Source organism: Myxocyprinus asiaticus, chromosome 39 (genome assembly GCF_019703515.2).
Source record: "Myxocyprinus asiaticus isolate MX2 ecotype Aquarium Trade chromosome 39, UBuf_Myxa_2, whole genome shotgun sequence".
Lineage (NCBI taxonomy): Eukaryota > Metazoa > Chordata > Actinopteri > Cypriniformes > Catostomidae > Myxocyprinus > Myxocyprinus asiaticus.
The window spans coordinates 8902774-8929347 of record NC_059382.1 but is presented as its reverse complement, the minus strand read 5'-3'; the positions used below and the strand labels follow the sequence as shown (position 1 = coordinate 8929347).

At 38.1% G+C, this 26574-nt stretch overlaps 1 protein-coding gene across 1 annotated transcript in view; it reads left to right on the top strand.

Moving 5' to 3' along the window:
- Positions 1–252: 252 nt before the first annotated feature.
- LOC127430166 (multiple epidermal growth factor-like domains protein 6) overlaps positions 253–26574 on the top strand; it is an 81123-nt gene continuing 54801 nt past the window's right edge. Inside the window, exons 1-6 of the mRNA XM_051679707.1 lie at positions 253–356; positions 2924–3058; positions 4710–4819; positions 4961–5062; positions 20712–20834; positions 25320–25442. Of these exons, the coding sequence (XP_051535667.1) occupies positions 274–356; positions 2924–3058; positions 4710–4819; positions 4961–5062; positions 20712–20834; positions 25320–25442 (676 nt within the window). The 5' untranslated portion in view covers positions 253–273. The remainder of the gene's footprint in view (positions 357–2923; positions 3059–4709; positions 4820–4960; positions 5063–20711; positions 20835–25319; positions 25443–26574) is intronic.

Below are 26574 nucleotides of genomic sequence, written 5' to 3'. Positions count from 1 at the left end.
TGTGTGTATGTGTGATGTCCAACCAAGAAGAGTGCTGAACGATAATCCAGTCTGTCTCTGTGTGCTCCAAGTTGAGGACACTAACTCTCTTGGACTCTAGGATGCTCGACTCATAGATGCGAAATTTGTGTGAACATTTAGAACTGTTGCTCAAAGAAATAAAAAGTGTATGATGAAGTGATAGGACCCCTTTAAAGTGGACGGTGGGACCCTGAAACCTACGGGACCGGGATATCATCACCGTCTCCGGGCTGAGGAGTGTTGTTTTAAACAATGTGCTGCTCCGTGGCACTTCTGCTCTGCTGTGTGATCGTCTTTCTGCACGGCGCATCATCAGTGGATCTGCAGCCGCACATGTGAGTGAATTTTATTATCATATTGGCTTGATCTTCGGCTGTCAGATAGTCGCTTTTAAAGCAAGTTTTATGCTCTCTAAAGTTGTAAGACTCCTTTCAAAACTGAATATTTTTTCCTAAAACTTGAAACATGATTCCAAAACAAATAAACTTGTTTTATATTTATTAGAATGAAAATATATTAGGGTAACACTTTCTAATAACATTAACTGTAAAAAAGTTTTTACACTGTAACCCATTATAATGAACGGATCGTTAATATAAATTTAAACAATAAGAAACTACTTAAGAGTATTGATGTCTTTATTGACATTAAATTATTTTTTAATTACTGAATAGGCTATTTGTATATTCATATTTCAATGCACATGAACTTTTAATTATTAATAATTTATTAATGGTTGATTACTGAATTCACTGAAAGTTCAGAAACATCTGTAACCACCCTTTTACAGGCAAAAATAATAAATAATTAAAAGACAAAACATATTTGTTGGACATGCAAGTTACTCAGCAAACAATATTTAGGTTCCCAGGACGTTCTGGGGACGTTCATTTATCGTTTAAAAAAATAAAGCCTAAAAACAACGTTCCTAGAAGGTCAGAAATTGGTCCAGAATATCAAAGGGGAACCATACACAAACGTTAAAGGTATAGTTCACCCAAAAATGAAATTTCTCTCATCAGTTACTCACCCTCATGCCATCCCAAATGTGTATGACTCTCTTTCATCTGCTGAACACAAATGAAGATTTTTAGAAGAATATCTCAGCTCTGTAGGTCCATACAATGCAAAAGAATGGGTGGCAAAATTTTTAAGCTCCAAAATCCATATTAGGGCTGCATAAAAGTACTCCAGACGACTCTGGTGGTTAAATCCATGTCTTCTGAAGTGATATGATAGGTGTGGGTGAGAAACAGATCAATATTTAAGCCCTTTTTCCTTCACTTTCACTTTCTCCTTCAGTTTTTGGTGAGTCACATTCTTCGTGCATATTGCCCCCTACTGGGCAGGGTGGATAATTTATGATAAAAAAACATGACTTAAATGTTGATCTGTTTCTCACCCACACCTATCATATTATGTCTGAACACATGGATTAAACCACTGGAGTGATAAGGATTACTTTTTTGCTCCCTTTATGTGGATTTTTGAGCTTCAAAATTTGGCACCCATTCACTTGCATTGTGAGGACCTACAGAGCTGAAATATTCTTTTAAAAATTTGTGTTCTGCATGTCATACATGTCTGGGATTCCAGGAGGGTGAGTAGATCATGAGATAATTTTCATTTTGGGGGGAACTATCCCTTTAAGGGAACGTGATGTGTTTGCTGGGAAACTAGTCATTGACATGTTCATTTGGGAAAATATCATCTATGAATGCAAAATGACTAGTGTATTGAGATTAGCGCGTTTTGTACCTTAAATTTATTTTAAATTTGTTGATGCCTTAATTTACAATTTAGCCTATAATTAAAAGTCTTTGACTTCTTTCCCTCCATTTTTTTTTTTTGAAATAAATTGCCTAACCTTTGAAACAGTGATTTAATTACCCGCTAGGTGTCGCCAAAACCAGCTTTCAAATACGAATTCCAATATAATCTGAATCTTTATTTATAAATATGATAAGCGGGTCTAATATTGTTACTCTGACCCGTGAGTCAACCCCTCGCTGGGTCTTTGACACACTGACTGCAGAGCTGATCCGGTGTATTTCATACTCTGAGCTGTTCATCATTTACTCATTTTGGCTTTGAAAAACCACTAGGAATACTTAATTCCAGTATTAGCTCCTGTGAAAAATAGATGTTAGGAGAAGTGAAGGAAAATCAATTGTGTGTGTGTTGAACTGATCATGAACATGTGGTTCACCATGTTCTTGGATCATCAAACATTACAAGCACATGATGTGAGAACATTTTGGCAACATCTCAAAATGTGCTGTTTCTGCAGCACCAAGAACTAATTGCAAGATATTTGGATTTATTTCCTTAATGCCTTCAAGTGTCAAAGCATCATTAGAGTGTGTACAACAACCACCAACCTATTAACATTCTTGTACTTAACATTTCAAGGACATGATAATTAAATGCAACAAGTCCACACATTTTTCCTCCTTTGTTTTACACTATTGTAACTTATCCCAGTATTTAGTGAAGGAATGTATTCTTGTTGGTATCCTGTCTGCTTATTGTCAATTGACAGCCAGGGTACACGCATGTTGACCCGTATACATGTTCTTCTGTGAGCATTTAGATTGGAATGAACAGTGTTGTTTTGCCATGCGTGTCTTGATATCTTCAAAAGACATTTGAAAATACATTTCCATTGTCATATGCACTTCACATGTGTGCTAGACACTTGTCAGTCATTAGTGAAGATGAGTAAGAGGACTTTGTGTTCTCATGAGTTCTTACATACAGTACTTGGAGAGAGCTATCTTTTAGCATTCCTATTCATCTCAGTCATGGCAGATGTTCAGATGGCACATAGAGCCCCAGAAGTGCACCTTCTTACTGGCATATGCATAGTTAATTAATCTCTTTCTCTCTGATTCTCTCTCAGGCCGAATGTGTGTGAAGAGCAGGAGATGTCTATGCTGGGTGTGAGGCAGCCGTGCGTTCAGGTGTTCACTCAAATGGTGAAGGTGTGGCGGCAGGGCTGCTCACTTAAGCGATGGTGTATGGGTTATGAGAGGAGGTGAGACACACACATGAGAACTGTTACATTATTACCTAATAAAAATCTCTCAGACATCATCGCTTAAACTATTTCCTCATAGCTAATATACCCCAGACTATTTCCCTTCAAGCAATTATCTCATAACCATTACTTCCAGAACAATAGGAGCAATGGTTTATTTGAGAGACACACTTTCCTACAATTTAATTGAGCCAATTTCACCTTTGTTTTCAAAGGGCCTTTGCATCTGACCACCTCCACAACAACACATCAATGCCTACTTTACCTTATCACTTCCGTAGCCCCACCCAGTAGCAGTAAAATGGCAAGGAGAGAGCAGGTCTGTCAAGAGTAGCAGGGAGCCAATCATAACAGTTTACTGTCAAGTCTTAAAAGAGAAGCAGCACCAAAACAGAGCATTTCTGACACAGCATCAGAATGAGCATGGAAAATGATAATGTTTTACAAATACATGACTGTTTTTGTGCAAAAACTTACTAATATTTTAAGTTAACCTGAAGGAAAAATTTTAAAATAAAAAAAAAGGCATGTCAAGACCCCTTAATTTTGAGCAATGTGATGTGCATCGTATTTGACATCTGTAGATGATTTGTAGAAGAGCTGTCAATTGATTACAATTTTTAATAAAATTAATGACATGGCATACCATCAGGCAGACACTTTCGGAGTGTCTAACTGGTTTTCAGTGCAATAAACAACACATTTCTAGGACACTGTTTCATAGTTTGAAACTTTGAAAACCGCGTCTCAAGACCCCTGGATTCTGCTGTGGTCCATTCAGCCATCATGACATAAACGCGTCCTGTGTGACCGGCCCTTATTTTGCATGCCTAGTGAGGTTTGTTGAGGTGTGCTGACCGCTGACGTGATTCGTAAAAACACAAAGTTACATATACTTCAAGCTTGAATTGCTCAGATGGTAGGAAACGTACTTTCATTGCGGCATTTACGTACAGGTCAGGGTCACGTTTATTTATTTATTTTTAAATATAATTAATAAGAGGGGGCCTGGGTAGCTCAGCGAGTAAAGACGCTGACTACCACCCCTGGATTCGCGAGTTCGAATCCAGGGCGTGCTGAGTGACTCCAGCCAGCTCTCCTAAGCAACCAAATTGGCCCGGTTGCTAGGGAGGGTAGAGTCACATGGGGTAACCTCCTCGTGGTCGCTATAATATGGTTATTGCTCTCGATGGGGCGCATGGTGATTTGTGCGTGAATGCTGCGGAGAATAGCGTGAGCCTCCACACTCGCTATGTCTCCACGGTAACGCACTCAACAAGCCACGTGATAAGATGTGTGGATTGATGATCTCAGACGTGGAGGCAACTGAGATTTGTCCTCCACCAACCGGATTGAGGCGAGTCACTACGCCACCACGAGGATTTAGAGCGCATTGGGAACTGGGCATTCCAAATTGAGGAGAAAATAAATAAAGAAATATATATATATAAAATTAATAAAGCTTCATTAACGCATTAAAACGGCAGCCCTAATTTATACATAATACATCGGCCTTATATCATCCATGGCTATACCCTTCACTGTAGATATCTGCATTAGCCATTAAAAATACCTGTATCTGTAGACCACTGCATATAATGTTGAAATACCTGTCAATATAATTGCTGCACCTCTCTCTCTCTTTCAGGACGGGGTATTATACGGTATATAGGCAGGTCTATAATATGGAGATGCAGACTGTCTACAGATGCTGTCCAGGATGGATGCAGAGAGGAGAAGATAGAGGCTGTTTGCATAGTGAGTGTCACAACACTGTATGTGTGTGTGTTGTGGCTCGAAGGGAGAACACACTTTTGATTCAGGATGGTGTTGATTTACACAGTTCCATGGTATTTATAATGGTTTATTTGTGTGTGTGTGTGTTTGTGTCATCTACAGGAGTGTGTTCTGGTACCTGTTTTAATGGAGGCAAGTGTTCAGAGACTGGTGACCAGGTATGCCAGTGTCCAGAAGGGTTTGAGGGAACACGCTGCCAATACGGTGAGGCATAAAATCAGCCTGTATCTGTGTTTGAAGGGGATTTACTCTAAGTTTTAGCTCATGAATATGCAGCACAAGTGGTTTTGCATCACTTGAATTGACTTTTAAGGTAAAATCGGTTTTGAGGTCAGACGTGATTGTCTGTATCATTTATCTATTTCGGGTTTGATGCTTGGGTCAAAAGATGTGTGTGTTTATGCATGTGAGAGAGAGCATCTATGTGTTTGTTTATACATTTGTACATTAGAGCATTGTATATTTATAAGATGGTATGCTTGTCAGGTTTTGCTTACATTATGAAGTCCTAATGTCTCCTCTAGGATTGTAAATCCTGAAATCATTGTGTGGGCCAGTCAACCATAATAGACATACTAAGTAATGGCTTAGTGACAATGTAAAAATGCAACAAGATTTATGCATGTGCATTAGGTTTAGGGTTGGTTAGGAAATAGCAAATACCATTAGCTCAGTGTAAAAACAATAGAAATCAATGGAAAGTCCTCACCATGTGTGTCAGGGTCTCACCCTTAACCCTCTGTCAGCCACCTGTGTTTGTGTGTGTGTGTGTGTGTGTGTGTATTTGTGTGAGAGAGTGAGTGTGTCCTGTTCTCAGGGTGAGTTTCCCAGGCAAATGTCACTCTGGTTTGTTAGACTTTCGCTTGTATCTCTCCTGCCCGTTTGTTTTGACAGTAGACACGAGGTTTTCACACTTTGAGGTTTCAAAAGAGCCTGAATGAGTGTTTATGTAGTCTGTGGGCTGTTTGAATGTCTAATAGTAGCCTTTGTACTATGCTTGAATGCTACAATTTCCTTTATGTATTCTTTGGCAGTTGTTATAGCAAGTTGATTTATAACAGCAAAGAGATTGTTAGGAAAAAAATATTGCTCAGAAGCTGATTTGTCATAGCTCAAGAAATCTTACATTTAATTTAAATATAACCTAAACTTTGTCTTAAGCTGTGCCCCAAACGACACACTATACACTATTCACTTACAAAATATATTATGCACTCAGCCATGTAGTGTATGAATTTGTACAAGTGTAGTATCATCCCAAATGGATGAATTTTTTTTTTACTACACGGAAGCGTTCGCCGTTTAACAGCTGATGGAAGTGACGTTTCAAACCCAAGCGTTGTGTTGCCGCTAGCTTTAGCGCGCTATCCACCCTCAGTTCAACACTTATACAGTATCTCAATAATATACATATTCTCACAGCATGTTATGATGGCAAAGCATTTAACTCACTTTTGTAACGTGCTGTCTTCACAGAAGTTTCACTAGTTGCCATATACTCCATTATTTACAATTGTTTTACCAGATTACCTTCTCTGCAGGTAACTCCGCTCCTTCTGCTATGTACAGCAAGCCGCATGCGCTGAGTGCACAAAGTGTCCAACATTCCACACTCCATTTTGACAGTTGAAAAATTGCATCATCCGGGTACTCGTAGTACACTTCTTTTTGTTGCATTTTCAGTGTAAACATACTACTCGCACTACTTACACCTCAAAATGATCTGAGCACAGTTTGTGGTATTGTTGAAATGTCTTCTAAAATCTAGAAGAGACACAAGTGAGATTACTGGGGTCTTTTTTTAGGAGAAACGTCAGTTTCTGTCTAGGAGAAACAATTAAGATATTAAAGAGATGTCACATGTGATTTTTCATCCCTATGGGATTTCAGCCTGAATCGAAAGGATTAAATGTGACTGAGAATTACGTAGAGCAGTCTCATACACACAAAGTCACAAAATTATGTAAATGAAATTGTCTTTTCTTTTCTTACCCCTTACAGTGATCATACACCAATACATTTAGGCAGAGATTTTTTTGTGTGATCTGTCTACAGCAGTTTTCCTTCTGGGATCCACGGTGGTTTTGTGCTGAGCTGGTAGTTTACGCTCATAAAATGCTTTCTCAGAGTTTCTATAACAACGTTTTTTAAAACATATTGGAAATGTAGAGCGCTGATTGTAAAACAGTAATGTGGGGAAATGACCATATTGAAAAATGTTGGACTGGTAAACCTATTAAGTTAACAGAGGACTGTGTGTGTGTGTGTTTGTTTGTGTCTGTGATAGAATGTTTTTGCCGTGCTTTCTTTCAATAGAAATCTCTCTGCCACTGTAGTTAAGCTCAGCTTTCTGCAGCTTTCAACTGGCCTTTTTCTTTTTGATTGATTTGCTGTGTTTTATGGCCACTGGTCACCACTTTTGATTGCACTTTCACAGCTTATTAAAGGACAATAAAAATATACAGCACTGGATAACAGCAGCAAGGTGTTTTCTATCACTCCCTCAGCCGCTGTGTTAGAAGCCTGATCGCATCTGTGGTAACACAATTTTTAAAAATTACTCCAGGGAAATATAATACAAAGTTCAATGTTATAAATGTACATTAAATAAAAAAAAATATTTGGAAATATAAAAAAGTTTGCTTCATTTACACTGTTAAATAAGGCAGATACCTCTGTGAAAAGGGTTCATTGTGGCCAATACTGATACCAATATAACTGATAATTTTACATTTTTTGTTTTAACCCTTTAAACTGGAGCTGCTAGCTAATTAATTAAAAACTACTCCCTTGAAACAAACTAGCTTTATGGAACAGATCGGCTATGGCTATGTCTACATTAAACTGGATTTATTTGAAAATAGCGTTTTCATTTTCAAAACGCTCTCCATCCACACTGCCGTTTTCAAGCGTTTCCAAAAGCGCATGCAAAAAAATGGTTGTACAGATGTATACACACACTTGTGCACTAGAGGTTTTATTTTCAGTTATGTTTTACTGCCACTTGAAATTGACAGAAGAGAGAGAGAGAGATGCTATGAAGATTGTACAGATCCGTCTGGAAGGAAGTTCTGGTTCAAAACATGGAAAAAGGGCACATTCTGGGAAACATCACTAGGGCTTAGGTGAAGCCCTCAGGCAAAGCCTCTTTTGATAAATTGAGAGTGAGAGATGGAAGAATGTTTCATGCACACATGCCTTATGTTAAAACAGTACACACCGAGGCCCCCAGTCCTTTATGAGTGGAACATACAAATTAACTATGATAAATTACAACCGTAGATTCATGATGATTTTTGAACTCATTTCACACTGTCTATTGTGTTAAAATCACTGTTTTGGCAGATCATAACTTAGAGACATGAGATACTGATGTGTACTGCCACAGCGGCACTCACACTGAATTCATTTGACTTTTGAGTGACAATGAAGTCAGTGTTAAAGGAACAGCAAAATTAAAGTCGTTATTCACTGAAAATCCTGCCCTTACTATATATAGCAAGAGTATGAGGGCGAGTAAATAATGACAGAATTTTCATTCGTTTAAAGCACATAGTATACACACAGGCTTACGCACACATTTACATTATTGACAGCATGACAGAAAGCCCTCTCCAGAGACTTTGTCTGTGATTTTTGGTCCTGAAACTATTTGAAAAGGCATCAAAGTCATGCCATATTTGCATAAATATGCATGTTGAATATATTAAATGCATGTAAGCGTCAAATCTGATGATGGATCATTGGCGTGTTTGCAGCAGAAGTTTTGATGTTGCTGGTTAAACTCTTGTCAGTGTGAGGTCGACAACACCGCATTGATCAGTGTGAATTAGAAAGATGTCCCAGAAAATCATACTGGAATACTTTAGCGGCTGCTAGATGTGGAGGACTTTGAGGTTACAAACAAAGAAGAAGAGATGTTGAAAGAGAAAGAGAGAGAGAGTGGGGAAACAGAGAGCTACAGAAAGAGAAGAGACTTACACTAAAAAAAAAAAAGTATCGAAAATGATGCCAAGATGTAAATATTATGATAGAGAGAATAAAATGTCAATGAGGAAAGTGCATATCATCTGTAAAGACTCACATGTACAGACAATGTATATGCAATATTTAGTTTATATAATAGCGTGATCAGTTGTCCAACCCCAGAGGATCATTTTATTGTGCTGAGGTTTCTCTTGCGAGACTTAAAGGGGATATTTCACCCAAAAATTATCTCATCATTTACTCACCCCCATGCCATCCCAGATGTGTATGACTTTCTCTCTTCTGCAAAACACAAACAAAGATTTTTAAAAGAATATTTCATCTCTGTTGGTCCTCATAATGCACGTGAATGGTGACCAGAACTTTGAATGCCCAAAAGGCAGTAATCCATAAGACACCAGTGGTTAATTCTATATCTTTTGAAGTGATATGACAGCCGTGGGTGAGAAACAGATCAATGTTTTAGTCCTTTTTTAACTGTAAATCTACACTTTCACTTCCACATGCTGCAGTTGAAGTGACTTTCACTTTCAGCCACCTACTGGTTGGGGCTGGTCAAAGGTGGAGATCGATAGTAAAAATGACTTAAATATTGATCTGTTTATCACTCACACCTATCATATTTCTTCAGAAGACATGGATTTAACCATTGGAGTCATATGGAATACTTTTATGCATTCTTTTTTTTCCTTTTTTGTTTCTCCCCTTTTCTCCCCAATTTGGAAGGCCCAATTCCCAATGCACACTAAGTCCTCGTGGTGGCATAGTGACTCGTCTCAATCCAGGTGGCGGAGGATGAATCTCAGTTGTCTCCGCGTTTGAGACCGTCAATCCGCGCATCTTATCACGTGGCTTGTTGAGCGCATTACCGCGGAGACGTAGCGCATGTGGAGGCTTCACGCTATTCTCCACGGCATCCACACACAACTCACCACGCGCCCCACCGAGAGCGAGAACCACACATTATAGCGACCACAAGGAGGTTACCCCATGTGACACTACCCCCCCTAGCAACCGGGCCAATTTGGTTGCTTAGGAGACCTGGCTGGGTCACTCAGCACGCCCTGGATTCGAACTTGCGACTCCAGGGGTGGTAGTCAGCGTCAATACTCGCTGAGTTACCCAGGCCCCCTTTATGCATTCTTTATGTCATTTTTGGAACTTCTGAGTTCTGATCACCATTCACTTGCATTGTATGGATTGTATGGAGATATTCTTCTAAAAATCTTTGTTTGTGTTCTGCTGAAGAAAGAAAGTCAAACACGCCTGGGATGGAATGTGGGTGAGTAAATGATGAGAGAATTTTCATATTTGGGTGAACTATCACTTTAATGGTGTTCTCAGTGATGTTTTATTAAAGTGTCAACTTTGTTTAAGATGTTTCTCCAATAATTCCTTTGGAGAAATAAAAACAGACACAAATGAGAGAGTTGTTGACATTGCCTGCTGTAAGAGGCTATAAAATTATTGTGGAGTGGAATGGCTCAGATAATTTGATTTTGGTTGAATTTGAATATCTTGGAGTTCACGTTGAAATCTGACTTCTGATTGCAGACTTTGGTATCTTGGCAAATCTGAGCACAGTTTAAGACTATAGGAAATACAGGGGTCTTGCAAGAAAAATCTGAGAAGCAACAGACATAAGCAAAATCTGTATTTGCTCTTAATTTTGTTCATTGCTGTCTAGGAGAAAACAATTTTTTGATCATTTGTAATTTTTCATTCTTAAGGGACATTATGACTTCCAACTAAACAGTGTCATAATGATGTTCTCACAGAGAATCATGGGAAACAAGTTCTTCATTGTTCATTACTAACTTCCAAGTGTTTACGGGTTTACAAAATGTGTGGAGCAGACAGTGTTTAAGGACCTAACTAAGTATACTGTGTATGTTTGATATAGTTTTCCTGAGGATTTCCTTTCCCTGAATCTTGTTTGCTCTGCACTGCAGTTAAGAGTTACAACCCCTCTGCATTTTCCTCTGGAATACCTCTGTGTATTTGAGAGTTCAAGAGTTCTCAGTCCCCAAACAGCTTATTTACCGTAGTGCCCCTGTTAAATTGTGAGACATTTCTTACATTTTTTGCATCTATATTCAGTTGTATGTTTTTCTTAGCCAGTTGATGTCTTTCTCGTTGTTTCAGTGCATAGCCAGCCTCACTGTAATAAAACTGTTGAGTATGTTACAGTGAAAAACATCACGTTGCCAGTGTACAGGAAATGAGGCCCAAAATATTCAACCAAATGAACTGAAAACAACATTAAACTGGCAGCTTGTTTAACTTTCATGTGTTACATATTTTTGAGAATGCTGCAACCTGGCAGGGGCAACTCTTGGTTCTGTGGATATTTGGGGCTTAACCCAGACCTCTGTGAATAAGTATTGGGCCATTCATTGATGAAATATTGGAATTTAATACACTTTATAATAAAAGTTTAAATGTTACATCAGTGAGGTGTAATTTATATAGATAATCTAAATATTACTGAAACTAAAACTAAAAGGTCCCACTAGTCAAGTCAAGTGGCTTTTATTGTCATTTCAATCACATGCAGCTAGTACTGTACACAGTGAAATGAAACAATATTCCTCTAGGACCATGGTGCTACATAAAACAACATAAAACAACATAAAACAAACACAGAACTACATGAGACCTACACATTACTACATAAAGTGCATGTGTGCAAACAGTACAAGACGGTACAATAATTGCTAAAAACAGGACAATAGGCACAGAAAGAGACAGTGCAGTGGTGACCAGTACACAGTTCTAGTGTGAAAGTGTCAGATAAAACAGGTAGTGCAAAAGATATAGCAATATAATAGAAAATGCTGTGAATGTAAACATAACATACTACGAGTATTCAGCAGATGAGCTTACCATATATGGACATAGCATTTATTGGGGTAGCAGCCAGGTAGAAAGTGACAAGTAATTAAATACAGTATTTTTATGAATACAGTAGCAGCAAAACATTTGGGTAGATAATACAAAAATGTGCAAAAATTGCAAAGGGAGTCAGATGGTGTTCAGTTGTGTGTGTGTGTGTCAGTCCAGTCTCTGAGTATTGAGGAGTCTGATGGCTTGGGGGAAGAAACTGTTACACAGTCTGGCCGCGAGGGCCCGAATGCTTCGTTACCTTTTGCCAGATGGCAGGAGGGTGAAGAGTTTGTGTAAGGGGTGCGTGGGGTCATCCACAATACTGGTGGCTTAGCGGATGCAGCGTGTGGTATAAATGTCCATGATGGAGGGAAGAGAGACCCCGATGATCTTCTCAGCTGTCCCCACTATCCTCTGCAGGGTCTTGCGATCCGAAATGGTGCAATTTTAAAACCAGGCAGTGATGCAGCTGCTCAGGATGCTCTCGATAGTCCCTCTTTAGAATGTGGTGAGGATGGGCGGTGGGAAATGGGCTTTTCTCAGCCTTTGCAGAAAGTAGAGATGCTGCTAGGCTTTCCTGGTTATGGAGCTGGTGTTGAGGGACCAAGTGAGGTTCTCCGCCAGGTGAACACCAAGGAATTTGGTGCTCTTGACGATCTCCACAAAAGAGCCGTCGATGTTCAGCGAGTGGTCACTCCGTGTTCTCCTGAACAACCATCTCTTTTGTTTTGTTCATGTTCAGAGACAGGTTGTTAGCTGTGCACCAGTCCGTTAGCCGCTGCACCTCCTCTCTGTATGCTGACTCCTCATTTTTACTGATGAGACCCACCACGGTCGTGTCATCGGCGAACTTGATGATGTGATTCGAGCTGTGCATTGCTGCACAGTCGTGAGTCAGCAGAGTGAACAGCAGTGGACTGAGCACACAGCCCTGGGGGGCCCCAGTGCTCAGTGTGTTGGTGGTGGAGATGCTGCTCCCGATCCGGACAGACTGAGGTCTCCCAGTCAGGAAGTCCAGGATCCAGTTGCAGAGGGAGGTGTTCAGGCCCAGCAGGTTCAGCTTTCCAATCAGGTGCTGAGGAACGATTGTGTTGAATGCTGAACTGAATGAACAGCATTCAAACGTTTGTTTCCTTTTTGTCCAGGTGGGTGAGGGCAAGATGGAGGGTGGTGGCGATGGCATCATCTGTTGAGCTGTTGGGACGATACGCGAACTGCAGGGGGTCCAATGAGGGGGGCAGCTGGGTCTGATGAGCCTCTCAAAGCACTTCATGATGATGTGTGTGAGTGCAACGGGACGGTAGTCGTTGAGGCAGGACACTGAAGGCTTCTTTGGCACGGGGATGATGGTGGTGGCCTTGAAGCACGTTGGAACGATGGTGCTGCTAAGGGAGATGTCGAAGATGTCAGTAAGAACATCTGTCTCAGCTTTAGATACTTTCAAAGATCAGAAGTTGGGTGCTGCACACAAAACACACTATTTTTTGTCACTTTCAGGGACAAAGGTTCAAGGAATTGTGTCTTAATGTAAACTTAAAGTTTACAAATTCCTTGAGGACATCTGTATATATATTACTCTTTGGGTTCAGGGTTATATATCTAAATATTAGGAACTTATTTCATATGGCTGGACCAACTCAACACAGTTTCCAATATATCACCAAGACAGGCATTTTGACCTTTGCACTCCTTTCGCATACGTGCACATATGCATTCGTACTGGAAAGCAGCCCCCAACAAGAAAAAACACGGGTACTAAATTGAGGTGGTATTATTGATACTGTAGAAAGGCATGTATCATTAATGTATATGGTATATACAAAGATGATATAATCATTCAGGGCTTTACTGAAAACATTCGGGGCTTAAGCCTCGGTAGCCTACCCCTAGTTCCACCCATGAAACCTGGTCTTATAGAATCACGTTACTTTACTTACGTTTTTTGCTAAATGAATTTTATGCGGCTCGTTGTACGTATTAGCAGTTTTCTAATGATATGAACACTAGAGGAGCTAAAATAACAATGACTTTTATTCCCTTTAACACAAATCATCGGCAGATTATCAGTGCATTAACACATATGGTTTTTCTCCTGTTCCTAACACAATGCTCTCTTATGACATCAAAACATATTATAGCGCATGACTTGTAAGGCGATACATTTAAATATTTGCTTGTTTGAGTGCAATAAATTGCACAGTAGCTCAACTGATAGAGCAGTGCACTTACGATGTAACACGAGAGTCGACACGTGAGTTAAAAGTGTCATAGATGCACCACAAAATTACAAGTGTGTTTTTCATCTCACATTTGTTTTTATCGGGTAAGTTATTTTTAAGGTTTAGGGTGGGTAGGTTTGTTTTGTTGTTTTAAAACTCGATATGGCATTAACCGTAGAAACCTCATTTGTTTGGGAGAAAATTGTACTATTTGACCCACACAGTGGACATTTCACCTCGGAACTGCCATGATACGTGTAATGAACCACGTAATATCATTTAGCAAAAATTTTGTGTGTATCACAATCCAGCATTTAACCATTTGTGCGATGAACATTAATGATCAAAATCAAAATTGTGCTCTTTTCTAAGCGATCGGACATACAATTTTCACCTGGTGGGTGATAAAAGGGGTGAATTAGCAACCACCCAGACCACCCAAGCAACCATTGAGCAATGCCCTAGCAACCACACACAACACCTTAACAACCACATAGCAATATCCAGACAACCACTCACTGTTCTCTAGCATAGTGGTGGCGCCTTTAGCATGTGCAGTCATCTCTCACATTTTCTTAAGAAAATGACAAAATTCTTGTTGATAAATATAATTTTTTCTTCAACTTTTCAATTTTGATGAAAGGTTTATTCTTTTAGAATCAACTCCAACTGAAGAATCATAACCAATAAGATCATATTTATTAAGAAAATTAATAAGGTCTATCGATTTTCCAGTTGGCTACATTCTTTGTCTTTATGCCTTTGTTCAACCAATCTGAACTAAAGCTTGCTGTGTTGTCATCCAGCACAAATATGTATATTAGAGCAAATGTTGACTGAAAGGCTTGGAAAGTATGATTAAAGTCCTCAGCCAAATTACAGGCTGTTGAAATGCTTGCTTACTCCGGCCGGATAGCCCATTCATTTTAATGTAGTCATATTGACATGCTCTGTGTGTTGATTTGGTGAGGGAAAACTCACATTTAAAAAAGAACTTCAGTGCTGCAGGACACCCTGGCAGACACGGGCTGTGCAAACGGAAATTGGTTTGTGGGGATGAAGTATTATTGCACAGTAATAGTTCTCGAGAGTGAGCATATTCACTGAGAGAGAGAGAGTTGCTAAATCAACAGTGGGTTTCATTTTCTTGTTGAGATGATCTTTAGCTGTCTAGCTATTATAAAATTAACATCTAAAATGTTACTCCAGTGTGAATTTGAGAAGATAAGGATTGTTGTTTCTCCACTCAGCTGGTCATCTCAACTGAGGGACATAGAAAACAGCTTACCCCTGAGGAGAAACATGAACTGCTTGCGTGTGTGTATGCTGGAATATTCTGTGTTGTTCATTATGATTTATTGACAAAAGTTGTTCGAGCCTAAATTGTATGTATATATGGTAGTAATATGTATATACTATTGTATATCTGTATAATTAAAATCATATTAATATAATATAACATAATATAAAAAATATTCTAATTAGATTATTTGTTCTAAACAAAGTCTAATTTAAAAAAATAATTTTCAGTTTCTGTTTTCGACCAAGTGTGTCCAGAATTTTCATTTTCTTCCAAGAACTTTCATTTCTGTCTACCTAGGTAGTACTTATGAGCATAGGTGAGTTCGAGCATATGAACTGAACATAGAAGTATGTTTCAGTACAGTAGAATATTAAGTCAGCATTGTAGAGTTCTCTAGAACCAGTTAAGAAGAACTAGAGAACTACAATTCAGATTGTACTTTCAAACTTTCTTATGCTCAAATTTATACTTTCTTGGTAGGCAGCACATTAGGTCCTGAAACAAAACCTATTGTGTTTCTTTCTAACACAAGGCTATATAGTTTGTGAATCTTCATATTTTATGGGGCTAACCAAATAGGTAATTTGTGGCTAATTTCTCTTCCAAATTAGTTCCTTTCATGGTTTCTGTAAAGCAGGAGACATCTGTAACTTAATATTTTATCGTATATTGAAACAATCTGTTGGTAGCTGTGTAAAAATCATCCATTAAGTATGGAAATGGGTAATTAATGCACAAATGGCTCCCAGATGTTTTATACAGTAGTTCTTTTCTGGTTGACTAAATGCGATGTCTGAATGTGTGGCCTGGTTTAGATATGTGTGTTTATGTTGGATAATACACAGGGTCAAATGCAGTGATCTGCGGGATTAGTGGACAATAGAAGACACGTGCCTAAAATATATGCTGAGAGATGGGCAGACATAGCGGATGTATACACAAATGAGCAAAGATATGTACAAACACGCGAACACTTTTCCGTTTCTCAACAGTGATGGAGATAATGTTAATGCCATAGGGTCAGAAACCAGCACCATGCCAACTATAAGTTGTTCATTGTCACACGTGTTCATTGTCAGATGTGAAATCCACCATAAACTGTTCACACCTGGTACACCTGATGAACTCATAGCCTTCAGATAAAACTGAGACAGAATCTTAATTCATATGCTTCTAATATACATTAAAAGTACATACTTAACTGTTGATTGTAAAGTAAATATTTTTAAGTATGTAGTTAGACACTAAGCCAGTACTGGAACATATTACCACCATCATTGATATTACCTTTGTCATGTACTGTAAGCTTTTGAATGTAAATGGTCGTCTCAAAATAAATAATATCGTAAATCCATTTGTTATTACTTAAAGGTGCACGTAGTAATTTTTTCCTCATTACAAAAGTTTAACTCCTAAAGACAAGAATTGTAATTTTGCAATATATGTAGGAAATCATGATCACTCACATTAAAATGAAGACTCCAGTCATATCAGTAACCTTATAAAAGCTGTTTTATTCTACATGGACCAACCGAATACTGCTTGCTTAATCTCAGTATCCATCCTGTTATTTGTCACTTTCACTAACTGATGAAAGCAATCATGGCTAACTGTGAATACCAAATTTCTACAATGGCTTCTGAAACTGAAAACTGTAAATTATGCTGCATCCAAGCCACTAGATGTCAGTGTAAGTCCAAGATGATACCAGGACAAAAGTTACTGAGTGCACTCCAGGTGTGGTAGTCAACGTCAATACTTGCTGAGCTACCCAGGCCCCCCACTGAGTGCACCTGTTTTTTGTTTTTTTTCTCCCCAATTTGGAGTGCCCAGTTCCAATGCACTCTAAGTCCTCATGGTGGCATAATGACTCGCCTCAATCCGGGTGGCGGAGAACAAGGCTCACGCCATCCACCACGGAATCCACGCACAACTCACCACGTGCCCCACTGAAAGCGAACCACATTATAGCGACAATGAGGAGGTTACCCCATGTGACTCTACCCTCCCTAGCAACCGGGCCAATTTGGTTGCTTAAGAGACCTGGCTGGAGTCACTCAGCACGCCCTGGATTTGAACTCCCGAACTCCAGGGGTAGTAGTCAGCATCTTTACTCACTGAGCTACCCAGTCCCCCACTGAATGCTAATTTAATATTTTTTTTTAAGGTTCATACATTTAAAGCATGCTAAGGCAGCTTCGGCCTCACATTTGTTGTCTTTTTTCTTCATTTTGAAAAATCAAAAGAGAACCATCACTATTTCTCTCCAATAGCAGGAGAGAATTCGCATAAAGTTTATGAAGTTTTGTTAGCGCTCTGTCTAAGTCATTATAAAGGGTCTTCCAGTGATAGGACAGGGGATATTCCTGAGACATGGCTGCTTTTTCCTCGAAACATCCATAACCCTGAGAGATAACCAATGACTTTACCATGTGTTGAGAAATAAGACATGTTATGTTTCCTTTGAGAGCATATTTCATATCCAGGACTTAAGTGGCAGGACTTACTCCTTTTTGATAAGTGGGATACTATAAAATTGAAGTGCATAGTAGTCTCTAAAATTGTTGGGAGTAAAATGCAACCTCGCAAAATCCAACAAGTTGGATGTGCGTTTGATTCAATGAAAAGGCAACCTCACGCCATAAACATTTTTTGTGGAAAAATGTCTTCTTAAAAAATCATTAAGTGTGATGGCAGGAAAGTTTCTATGGCCAGTTTCTAAAGCTACTTATACATATGCCTCTGTTGCATCCCTTAGTGTAGTATTGTACCTTATTGTTCTGTTTGGAACACAAAACATATCAGTTTATTTAAATATTCTTAAACTGTCTCACCTTGCCCTGATTTTCTTTTCTCATTTGTTCTGTTCGTATGTCTGGGTGTCAGAGGGCTGGAAACAAAACAGATCTAGATCTAGAAAGATCTAGAAAGACAAAGAGAATGATAACCAGGTGTGAGAATAAAAAGCAGTAACCTAAACAAACTAAACAGACTTCTGAGAGACCCAGGAAAAACATTCTGTTCAAAAATGAATAATAATTTATTTTGTCTTATCTTCCTGTCTGGAATGGAGGAAAAAAGCTTGTAGAATCTTGCCAAAATCTCATTAATGTGATAACCAAAGATACATATACATCTGTTAGTCTGTCTTTGACTTTTCACATAAACGATGCTGTCAGCAGTTATTCTGTATTATTATGGGATGTTTGTTCAAGGTCATTGTCAAATAGTGAAAGGCTGCTTGACTGAGAGTCAGATGTGAAGTTTGCCACATCTGGTGACACTGTGTTGCCTTAGAAACCAAGTGTGGGTGTGGCCTGGATCTTTGCTATGGCGACCCATCCTTGGTTTCTGAGGCTTTACAGAAAAACACACTCATCAAGCCTGCAGTTCTCACAATGTAGCAAAACCTGACCTCTGACCCACACACACTTAAGGGCCAAGGTCATCTGACTGACCTGAAATAATTACTTGAGGCATTTTGCTTTCATTTGTTCAAAACCATCTTGTAACCTGTATTGTACTTAAGAGTTACTTTTGAAACGTATAACCTGAATCTCATTGTTGCTGGTGTGTGTTTTGTTGGAGTTTGCATGCATGTGTTTGTTTGTGCGGTTTGTTACATCCTCCCCATTCTAGGGTTGGAGAGGTGTAACAAGGAGAGAGATTACTACATTTCCTTCAGCTGTCCCAGAAAGTAACACAACCACTGCTTTTCAGCAATAAACAATACAAGTTTTATTTAATATAAACAAGGAAGTTACACCAGTTTTCAGAAGGGGCAAGGCCAAAATAACAAAAAGATCATTAAAGCTAAAGAGATCAAACAAATTTTCAAAATCAAAGAAAAATTACAAATAAACAAACTTCTACCCTGACTCCCTTACTAGGTAGAAACAGGAGAAAAACAGGAGAAATGGAAAAATAAATACCTCCCAAATTCCTACAGCTTCCATAAAAATATTCGGTATATCGAATATTAATGATATAATCAAAATAATTTTGCTGTTGATGTAAAATTGAACAATATCGTGAATATCGTGATGATTTTAATGAGCTTTCATTTGGCCATTAAGTTTCATAAAGAGCGCATCAGTAGACTAATTTCACGATCCTTCAGTGTTGCACAATTAATCAAAATAACATCAAAATGATGAGTTGGTAATATGTGATTATTAATCCACAAAAGGCTGTGATTTAAAGACAGATAAACATGGTCTGTGTGCACGCGCATGGCGGTATTGTGAAATCAGAGTAATGCAGGTTCAAGTATTCACGCAATTCCAAACTATAGTAACCGCTACAAGATATTATACAAATCTACAAACGCAGCACCGTATAACAGAAGAGGAGATTACAGCATTTCAGGAAATGTGGAACATTGTAAACTGTCAAATACACATTGCCTTTTCTGTGTTGAAATAAAAGCTCATTGTTAAGTTGAAGTAAATATGACAGTGCTTTCGGTTTCAAAATATAAGCCCAAGGTGAAGGTGAAGTAAACAGGACAGAAATATGTAACTTTTGTATAGTGCAAATATAATAATCAGAATAATAATAATAATTCAGCATTATATTATAAAAATAAACCTGACGTATTTCACAGTAATAATTTAGTATTATCCAATGTTCAACTGAGATTTGAAAAATAAGTCAGTGAAGTAGCTTTGCACACTTTGTTCATTCACAAAAATGTATTAGTAAAAAAATGTAAAGTTAAGTAATGCTTTTTATTAAGCTACTATGTATCATTGTATATGAAATATAAATATAAAGTGCATATCAATGAAAATGATTGAATTTCATTCTCCCTTGTGTTTATTTAATGAAAAACAAATTATTATATTTTAATTTAATGTCTTCAAAATATTTAATCTACTTGGCTACAATGGCTGTTTGGATGAAATGATGGTTCCTCTGATAAGCAAACAAACAAACAAACAAACAAAAAACACTTTTGAGCTATTTTAGAGCAAATACATAATTATCAAGATAAACAGTATATCGAATATCATCAATAGGCTGAAAAATATAGAGATGTAATTTTTTAAGACATATTATCTAGCCCTAATTTTAACGCAAAGTGGTCTGAAGGAAATAACAGACCCACTAGCGGAATTGCAAAAAAATAAAAATAAAAAAAATATTTACAAACAGGTTTCCTGAACACTCCTCCCACATGCCATTAGTGGACAAACAGATTGTCCCACCCCAAACTCACGCCACTGGCTGAGCCAAACAAACAGAGAAATATTTTTAAATGTGCCGCAGAGAAGAAAGAAAATAACACATTTCAGCTTTAAGAAGTTCCATAAATGTTCGAAAACACATCTGAACTTTGCTTTCTTGAACACTGAACTGTCATTAACTAACATATGAGCAGGTAAAACATTGTTATGCTCTGAATGGATACTCAATGCACTTTCATATCTGTCTGTCTCTGTCTGTTTATCAACAGATATAAATGAGTGTGCACACAGTAATGGTGGGTGTGAAGGCACATGCTGTAACACCATTGGCAGTTATTACTGCAAGTGTCCTGATGGCAGTAAACTAGGAGCTGATGGGAAATCTTGCCAAGGTGAGGACATATGCACATTAATTTAGGTTTATCACATTTCCTTTTTTTTTTCTCCTCTTTTCTCCACAATTTGGTATGCCCAATTCCCAATGTGCTCTAGGTCCTCCTGGTGGTGTAGTGACTTGCCTCAATCCGGGTGAGTCTGAGACAGTCAGTCAGCGTATCTTATCACGTGGCTTGTTGAGCGCGTTACCGCGGAGATGTAGCGCGTGTGGAGGCTTGCGCTATTCTCTGCGGTATCCACGCACAACTCGCCACGTGCCCCACCGAGAACGAGAACCACATTATAGCGACCATGAGGAGGTTAACCCAATGTAACTCTACCCACCCTAGCAACAGGGCCAATTGGTTGCTTAGGAAGCTTGACTGGAGTCACTCAGCACACCCTGGATTCAAACTTGCAACTCCAGGTGTGGTAGTCAGCGTCTTTACTTGCTGAGCTACCCAGGCCCCCGGTTTATCACATTTCTAAAGTCATTCAATCTCTTTATAATCAGAATGGTCCACCTAAAACCAGCATCCAGTAAAGCAGCCCAAAGTATTAATATCTAAAAACAAGTAAAAGTAAATTGTAAACTTAGATGTGGAACATTGTATCCCATCCATAAAAAATTCAGATGCTTTAATGACCAGATCTTCCCTACTGCTTTAAACTCTCATAATCATAAGAGTGTGTATGTAAAGCTCTTGTTAATGATATATCCCTTCAGGTCTTGTCCTTAAGTCCATGCTGTGAATGTGATTGCACCACAAGCTTGTTTATGGCAATAGCGTGGCCAGGTTTCATGAAGAGATGAAAGTAGGATGTATTGGATGGGAATCAGAGAGGCAGAAGGGCTTGAATGTGCTGAGAGAGACAATGCTACTGTACATCTGTCTCCAGCTCAGCTGTTAGTGTGTAGTGTGGGAAAGATTATCTGGCCTGCTGTCTCAGGTCCTGCTGGACTCTATGGATACAGGTGAGAGAAACAGGTGTGGGCAACATAATAAGGGTTGCAGAAGTCTGTTGATTGAGCCAAAATGCTTTGAAATTAGCAGACAACAAGCATACAATTCACAAATCTATAAAATATTAAATTGTTTTCAATAAAGAATGAGGGGGAAAGGGAGACCAAAAAAATTAAAGAAAGAGCCAGATGTAGAGAAATGGAGATAAGAGGGACTATACTATAAAATGTTGCCATATTTTTACAAGATTGTTTAATTTTTTATAAATATTGTGTACATTTCTGTAAAAGATAACCGGATTGGAATACAATGTGAGTTTCCCACTCTAAAGGAATACCTATAAGCTCTTGCACTTGAATAGTTTGATTCTTTTTCTATTTAGAATTAATAGAGGGATTAGCTCTCTTTTGTTGTTGATGTTGTTTTGTTGAATGAATGGTAATGGATTGCTTTTGGAAATTCCATAATAATTTGTAACCAGTTCATAAGGAATCAAATAAGAATCCTCCAAGAATCAACTAAGATCCAACTGGATAAACAGAAAATCTGCTAAATTAAATGGGAATTTCATTTACGTAGTTTCATCAAATCTTGTTTGATTATTAGCAGATTTTTATTTGATCCCTGGATTGGTTCCAAGTTATGATTTTGAATCCCATTTGTATTCCTTTAGGATATAATAAAATAAAAAAAATCATTGTTTCATGGTGATTTGTCCCAGTGTTCCCAATATAGTTGTCATTTCATTGTAATTATTTGTAGAATTATTATGGTAAATTACCGTAAAATTATGGCAATTAGTAGCCAGTGGTTTACAGTGACAATTTATTTAATTAATATATACAGTTTAATGTAATGAAAGGGTGTTTTAAATTCTGTTAAGGAGTCTCTTGTGATGTGAAGTGTGTAAAAAGCTTTTGTTCATACTCTCTGCTGTGGCTGCTCCAGATGGTCAAATGTCTGTAATTTCATGCATTGGGTCAAAGGGGTTAATTATCACTAATGAAACACATTCAACAATGCTGTCATGGGACATGCGGTATGTTAAAACACTTGACCTAGATAATTTACTCTGCATACATGTTCTGTGGTTCTACATTCATAAGATAATGATAAAATATTTCAGTTTACTCACTTCTGTATATCATTACTAAATTAAGTTGTGTTGATTTTGGACACAGTACTTTGACAAAGCTGCATGGACATACTATGATTGCACACACATACAGCATACATACAGGAAGCAGACCATTTGTAAATGTGTTTTGCAGATGTTGTATAAAACCTAATTCCCCATGATTGAATGGCCATTGTACACCAGCTCTCTGAGCTATGGCTATGTATCAAAGATTCTAAAACATTCAGTTTAATTTAGAGGATGTTTTTGAAATTGTTGCATGCTATAATGGCCATTGTCACTAGAATATTTAACAATTTGACATGTGGGTCACAAAGGTTCTGTTTTTCCCACAGAATCTTTAACAATCAAAAATCTCAGCTCAGAGTGAGTTCTGATTTTATTTACCTTGACAGCCCAGTTCAGTTCTCAACAGATTAAATAGACAGAAATCAAATTAAAACAGGGAAACGACTATGACATCATGTCTGTGTCTGAACAGATAAAATCTTTCAGTATGATGTCATAAGCAAATAAGCTAATAATGTATATTGTGAAGTGCTAAAATGGTATAATGAGAGTTTTAACTGTTTCATCAAAGTTTAATGAGAGAGATTGAAAACATCACACTCACTTAAATTGTCTTTGTCCCTCCTTTCTCTTTCTCATTTTCCCAGTTTGTGAGTCATGTAGTTAAAATATCTATTAAGGAAGCAATTCTTTCTTAACAAGAGCTTCAGTAACTTTGCCAGGTTTTACATATCAACTTAAATGTCCACATACCAAACTGTTTTTCCCCTTTAAACATTAACTCAGGCCTCTTTAACTTACATATTGAATAAATGAATAAACCAGCTACTTAAAGCACAACATCTGTTAAAACAGTCAAGAAATGGATGAAGTGAAATATGGCCAGTCAACATTAATCTCCTGTATAAGCACATTCCTCACAGTGACAGCGTGACATTTACTATTTATGACAACTCTAGTGCACTGAACCCAATAAGCCTGATATACTGAAACATTTTTGCATGTTTCTTGTTGAACTTTACTGTATGTCTGTACTAACAAAACAGTACCAACTCATACCTTGGTACTTCTATGTGTTTTTAGATATGTGTCAGGGGAGTACGTATGTATGTATTATCTGAAGTACCTTGGAGTACAATGTAAATATTATGGTATATGAATATGGTAAACATTCAGTTCCATGGCATATATCAAAGTACCCTGATTTTACCATCTGATACTATCGCTCTACCATGGTACCACCATTGCTCTTATTTGTAAGGGTGCCAAGAATATATATAAAGGAATTTAGGAAGGAGATTTTTATGATTTGTAGGGTTTTATTGAGAAAAATTAAATTAGGATCAGCAGTCATATGAAGTATTTTGTAATTTAGTCAAATGTGTCCTGCTTAATCATTTTTTATTTTTATGCACAAGTTTTATGTAAAAAGGAAAGTCTCAAGCCAACATTTAAATAGTTATATCTTGACAATGGTTTGGAGTAGGTAAATAATGATTAAATAATTATAAAACTGAGACTTTCTTGGTAACTTAAAGGAATATTCCGGGTTCAATTCAAGTTAAGCTCAGTCGACAGCATTTGTGGCATAATTTTAATAACCACAAAAATTAATTTCAAATCGTCCCTACTTTTCTTTAAAAAGCAAAATTGGATGTTACAGTGAGGCATTTACAACGGAAGTGAATGGGGCCAATTTTTGAGGGTTTAAAGGCAGAAATGTGAAGCATATAATTTTATAAAAGAGCTTACATTAATTCTTCTGTTAAAACTTGTGTATTAAATTGTCATTTTCACAGTCGTTTTCGGGATTTCGGGTTTATAGACATTATATCATCATGGGAACAAAGTTGTAACATTGGCTATGACTTTACACAGAAAAGGTTTGTAAGTGATTTTATCACACTAAAATCATGTTTACATGCATATCCTTTATGCCTTGTGGCAATACTCTTGAAACAGTGAGTATTTTAACGTTTAAAAATTGGCCCTATTCATTTCCATTGTAAGTGCCTCACTTTAACCTCGATTTTTGCCAAAATTAATTGTTGTAGTAATCAACATTATGCCATATACACGATCAGCCACAACATTAAAACCATCTACCTAATATTGTGTAGGTCACCTTCGTGCTGACAAAACAGCGCCAACCCACATCTCAGAATAGCATTCTGAGATGATAATCTTCTCACCACAATTGTAGAGCGGTTACCTGAGTTACCGTAGACTTTGTCAGTTCGAACCAGTCTGTCCATTCTCTGTCGACCTCTCTCATCAACAAGGCATATTCCTTTAATTGCATGAAACTCAAAATGCATGATCTAGGTCAAATAAACTTAGAGAAGGACCTTGACTTATTTGTTGCCTGTGTGTATGTGTTCTCCGTACAGATATAGACGAGTGTGAGGAGCTGAATGGTGGTTGTCAGCAGACATGTGTTAACACACTTGGTTCATACCACTGTGAGTGCAGTGAGGGATTCCGCATGCATGCTGATGCTCGCACATGCATAGGTAAGATCATTCTTACACATATGCATACTCACAAACACACACATATGTGTATCATGTAGAGCAGGGTTTTCAAACTCGGTTCCTGGAGGGCCACAGTCCAGCAGAGTTTAGCTCCAACCCTAATTAAACACACCTGAAGCAGCTAATCAATGTCTTCAGGAGTGTTTGAAGATTACAAGGAGGCATTTTGGAGCAGGGCTGGAACTAAACTCTGCAGGGCTGCGGCCCTCCAGGAACTGAGTTTGACACTCCTGATGTAGAGGTTTCTCCAGGTGAGGTCTTGTTCTGGTCTGGATTAGCATGAGCTACCCTGCTGTTGGAGGCATCTGTGTGTCTCCTCTAGTGTTGTATTCTGGAAAGGAGAGCAACAGCATGTTGCCTAACTTGATTCTGCTGGTTCAGCTCTGGTTCTGCTGATCTCATTACCCTTAAACAGCCTCTATCCTGAGTCTGGATGTGTCATCACTCTGTGACAAGCCTGGCGATGTCATCACAGTGAGACCACAGCTCTGACCTGTCCCCAAAGACAGCTGTAAATCTGCCAGCACGACATGACAACTGACACAACATGGAAACGTCATCAGCCAGAAAGAAACTTTCCAAAGTTATCAATATACAATACATCCACAAAAACAAATGGGATTTGATTCAAAGATGTTTTCCCTTTACAATAAAAACTTGGACTTCTGAGTTTGTCATTACAAGGTTTCTGTTAATGATTTTCCAACGAGTTGTGTGCTCCAGCCACTAATTTTTAGGATAGTGTGACCTAGCGATCAAAAGTTAACTTTGATTTCCTCATTTTAGTGGTTGTCGGTTTTGGCCAAACTACTGTTGTGCCTTTTAATAAAGCACTCAATCCCAAATAATTCCAAGGCAATTTTACCCTTAAGTTTAGGGGAGATTGGGGGCATTTGTAACAGTGTGCATTTGTAAAACTAAATTTCTTCAATTCCAAATAACCCAGAGTAGTCTTTCTCATTATATTGCAAGTCTATTAATGGTACAGTTATGGATATAAATGTTTCTAATACCAAAAGACTAAAGTTCGTTTTTGCAGTAGGTTGTGAGTTTCTGAAGGAAAATTAAATTTCTGTTTTTTACAATTGATCCTTTGCTAAGCCCTGGCTTA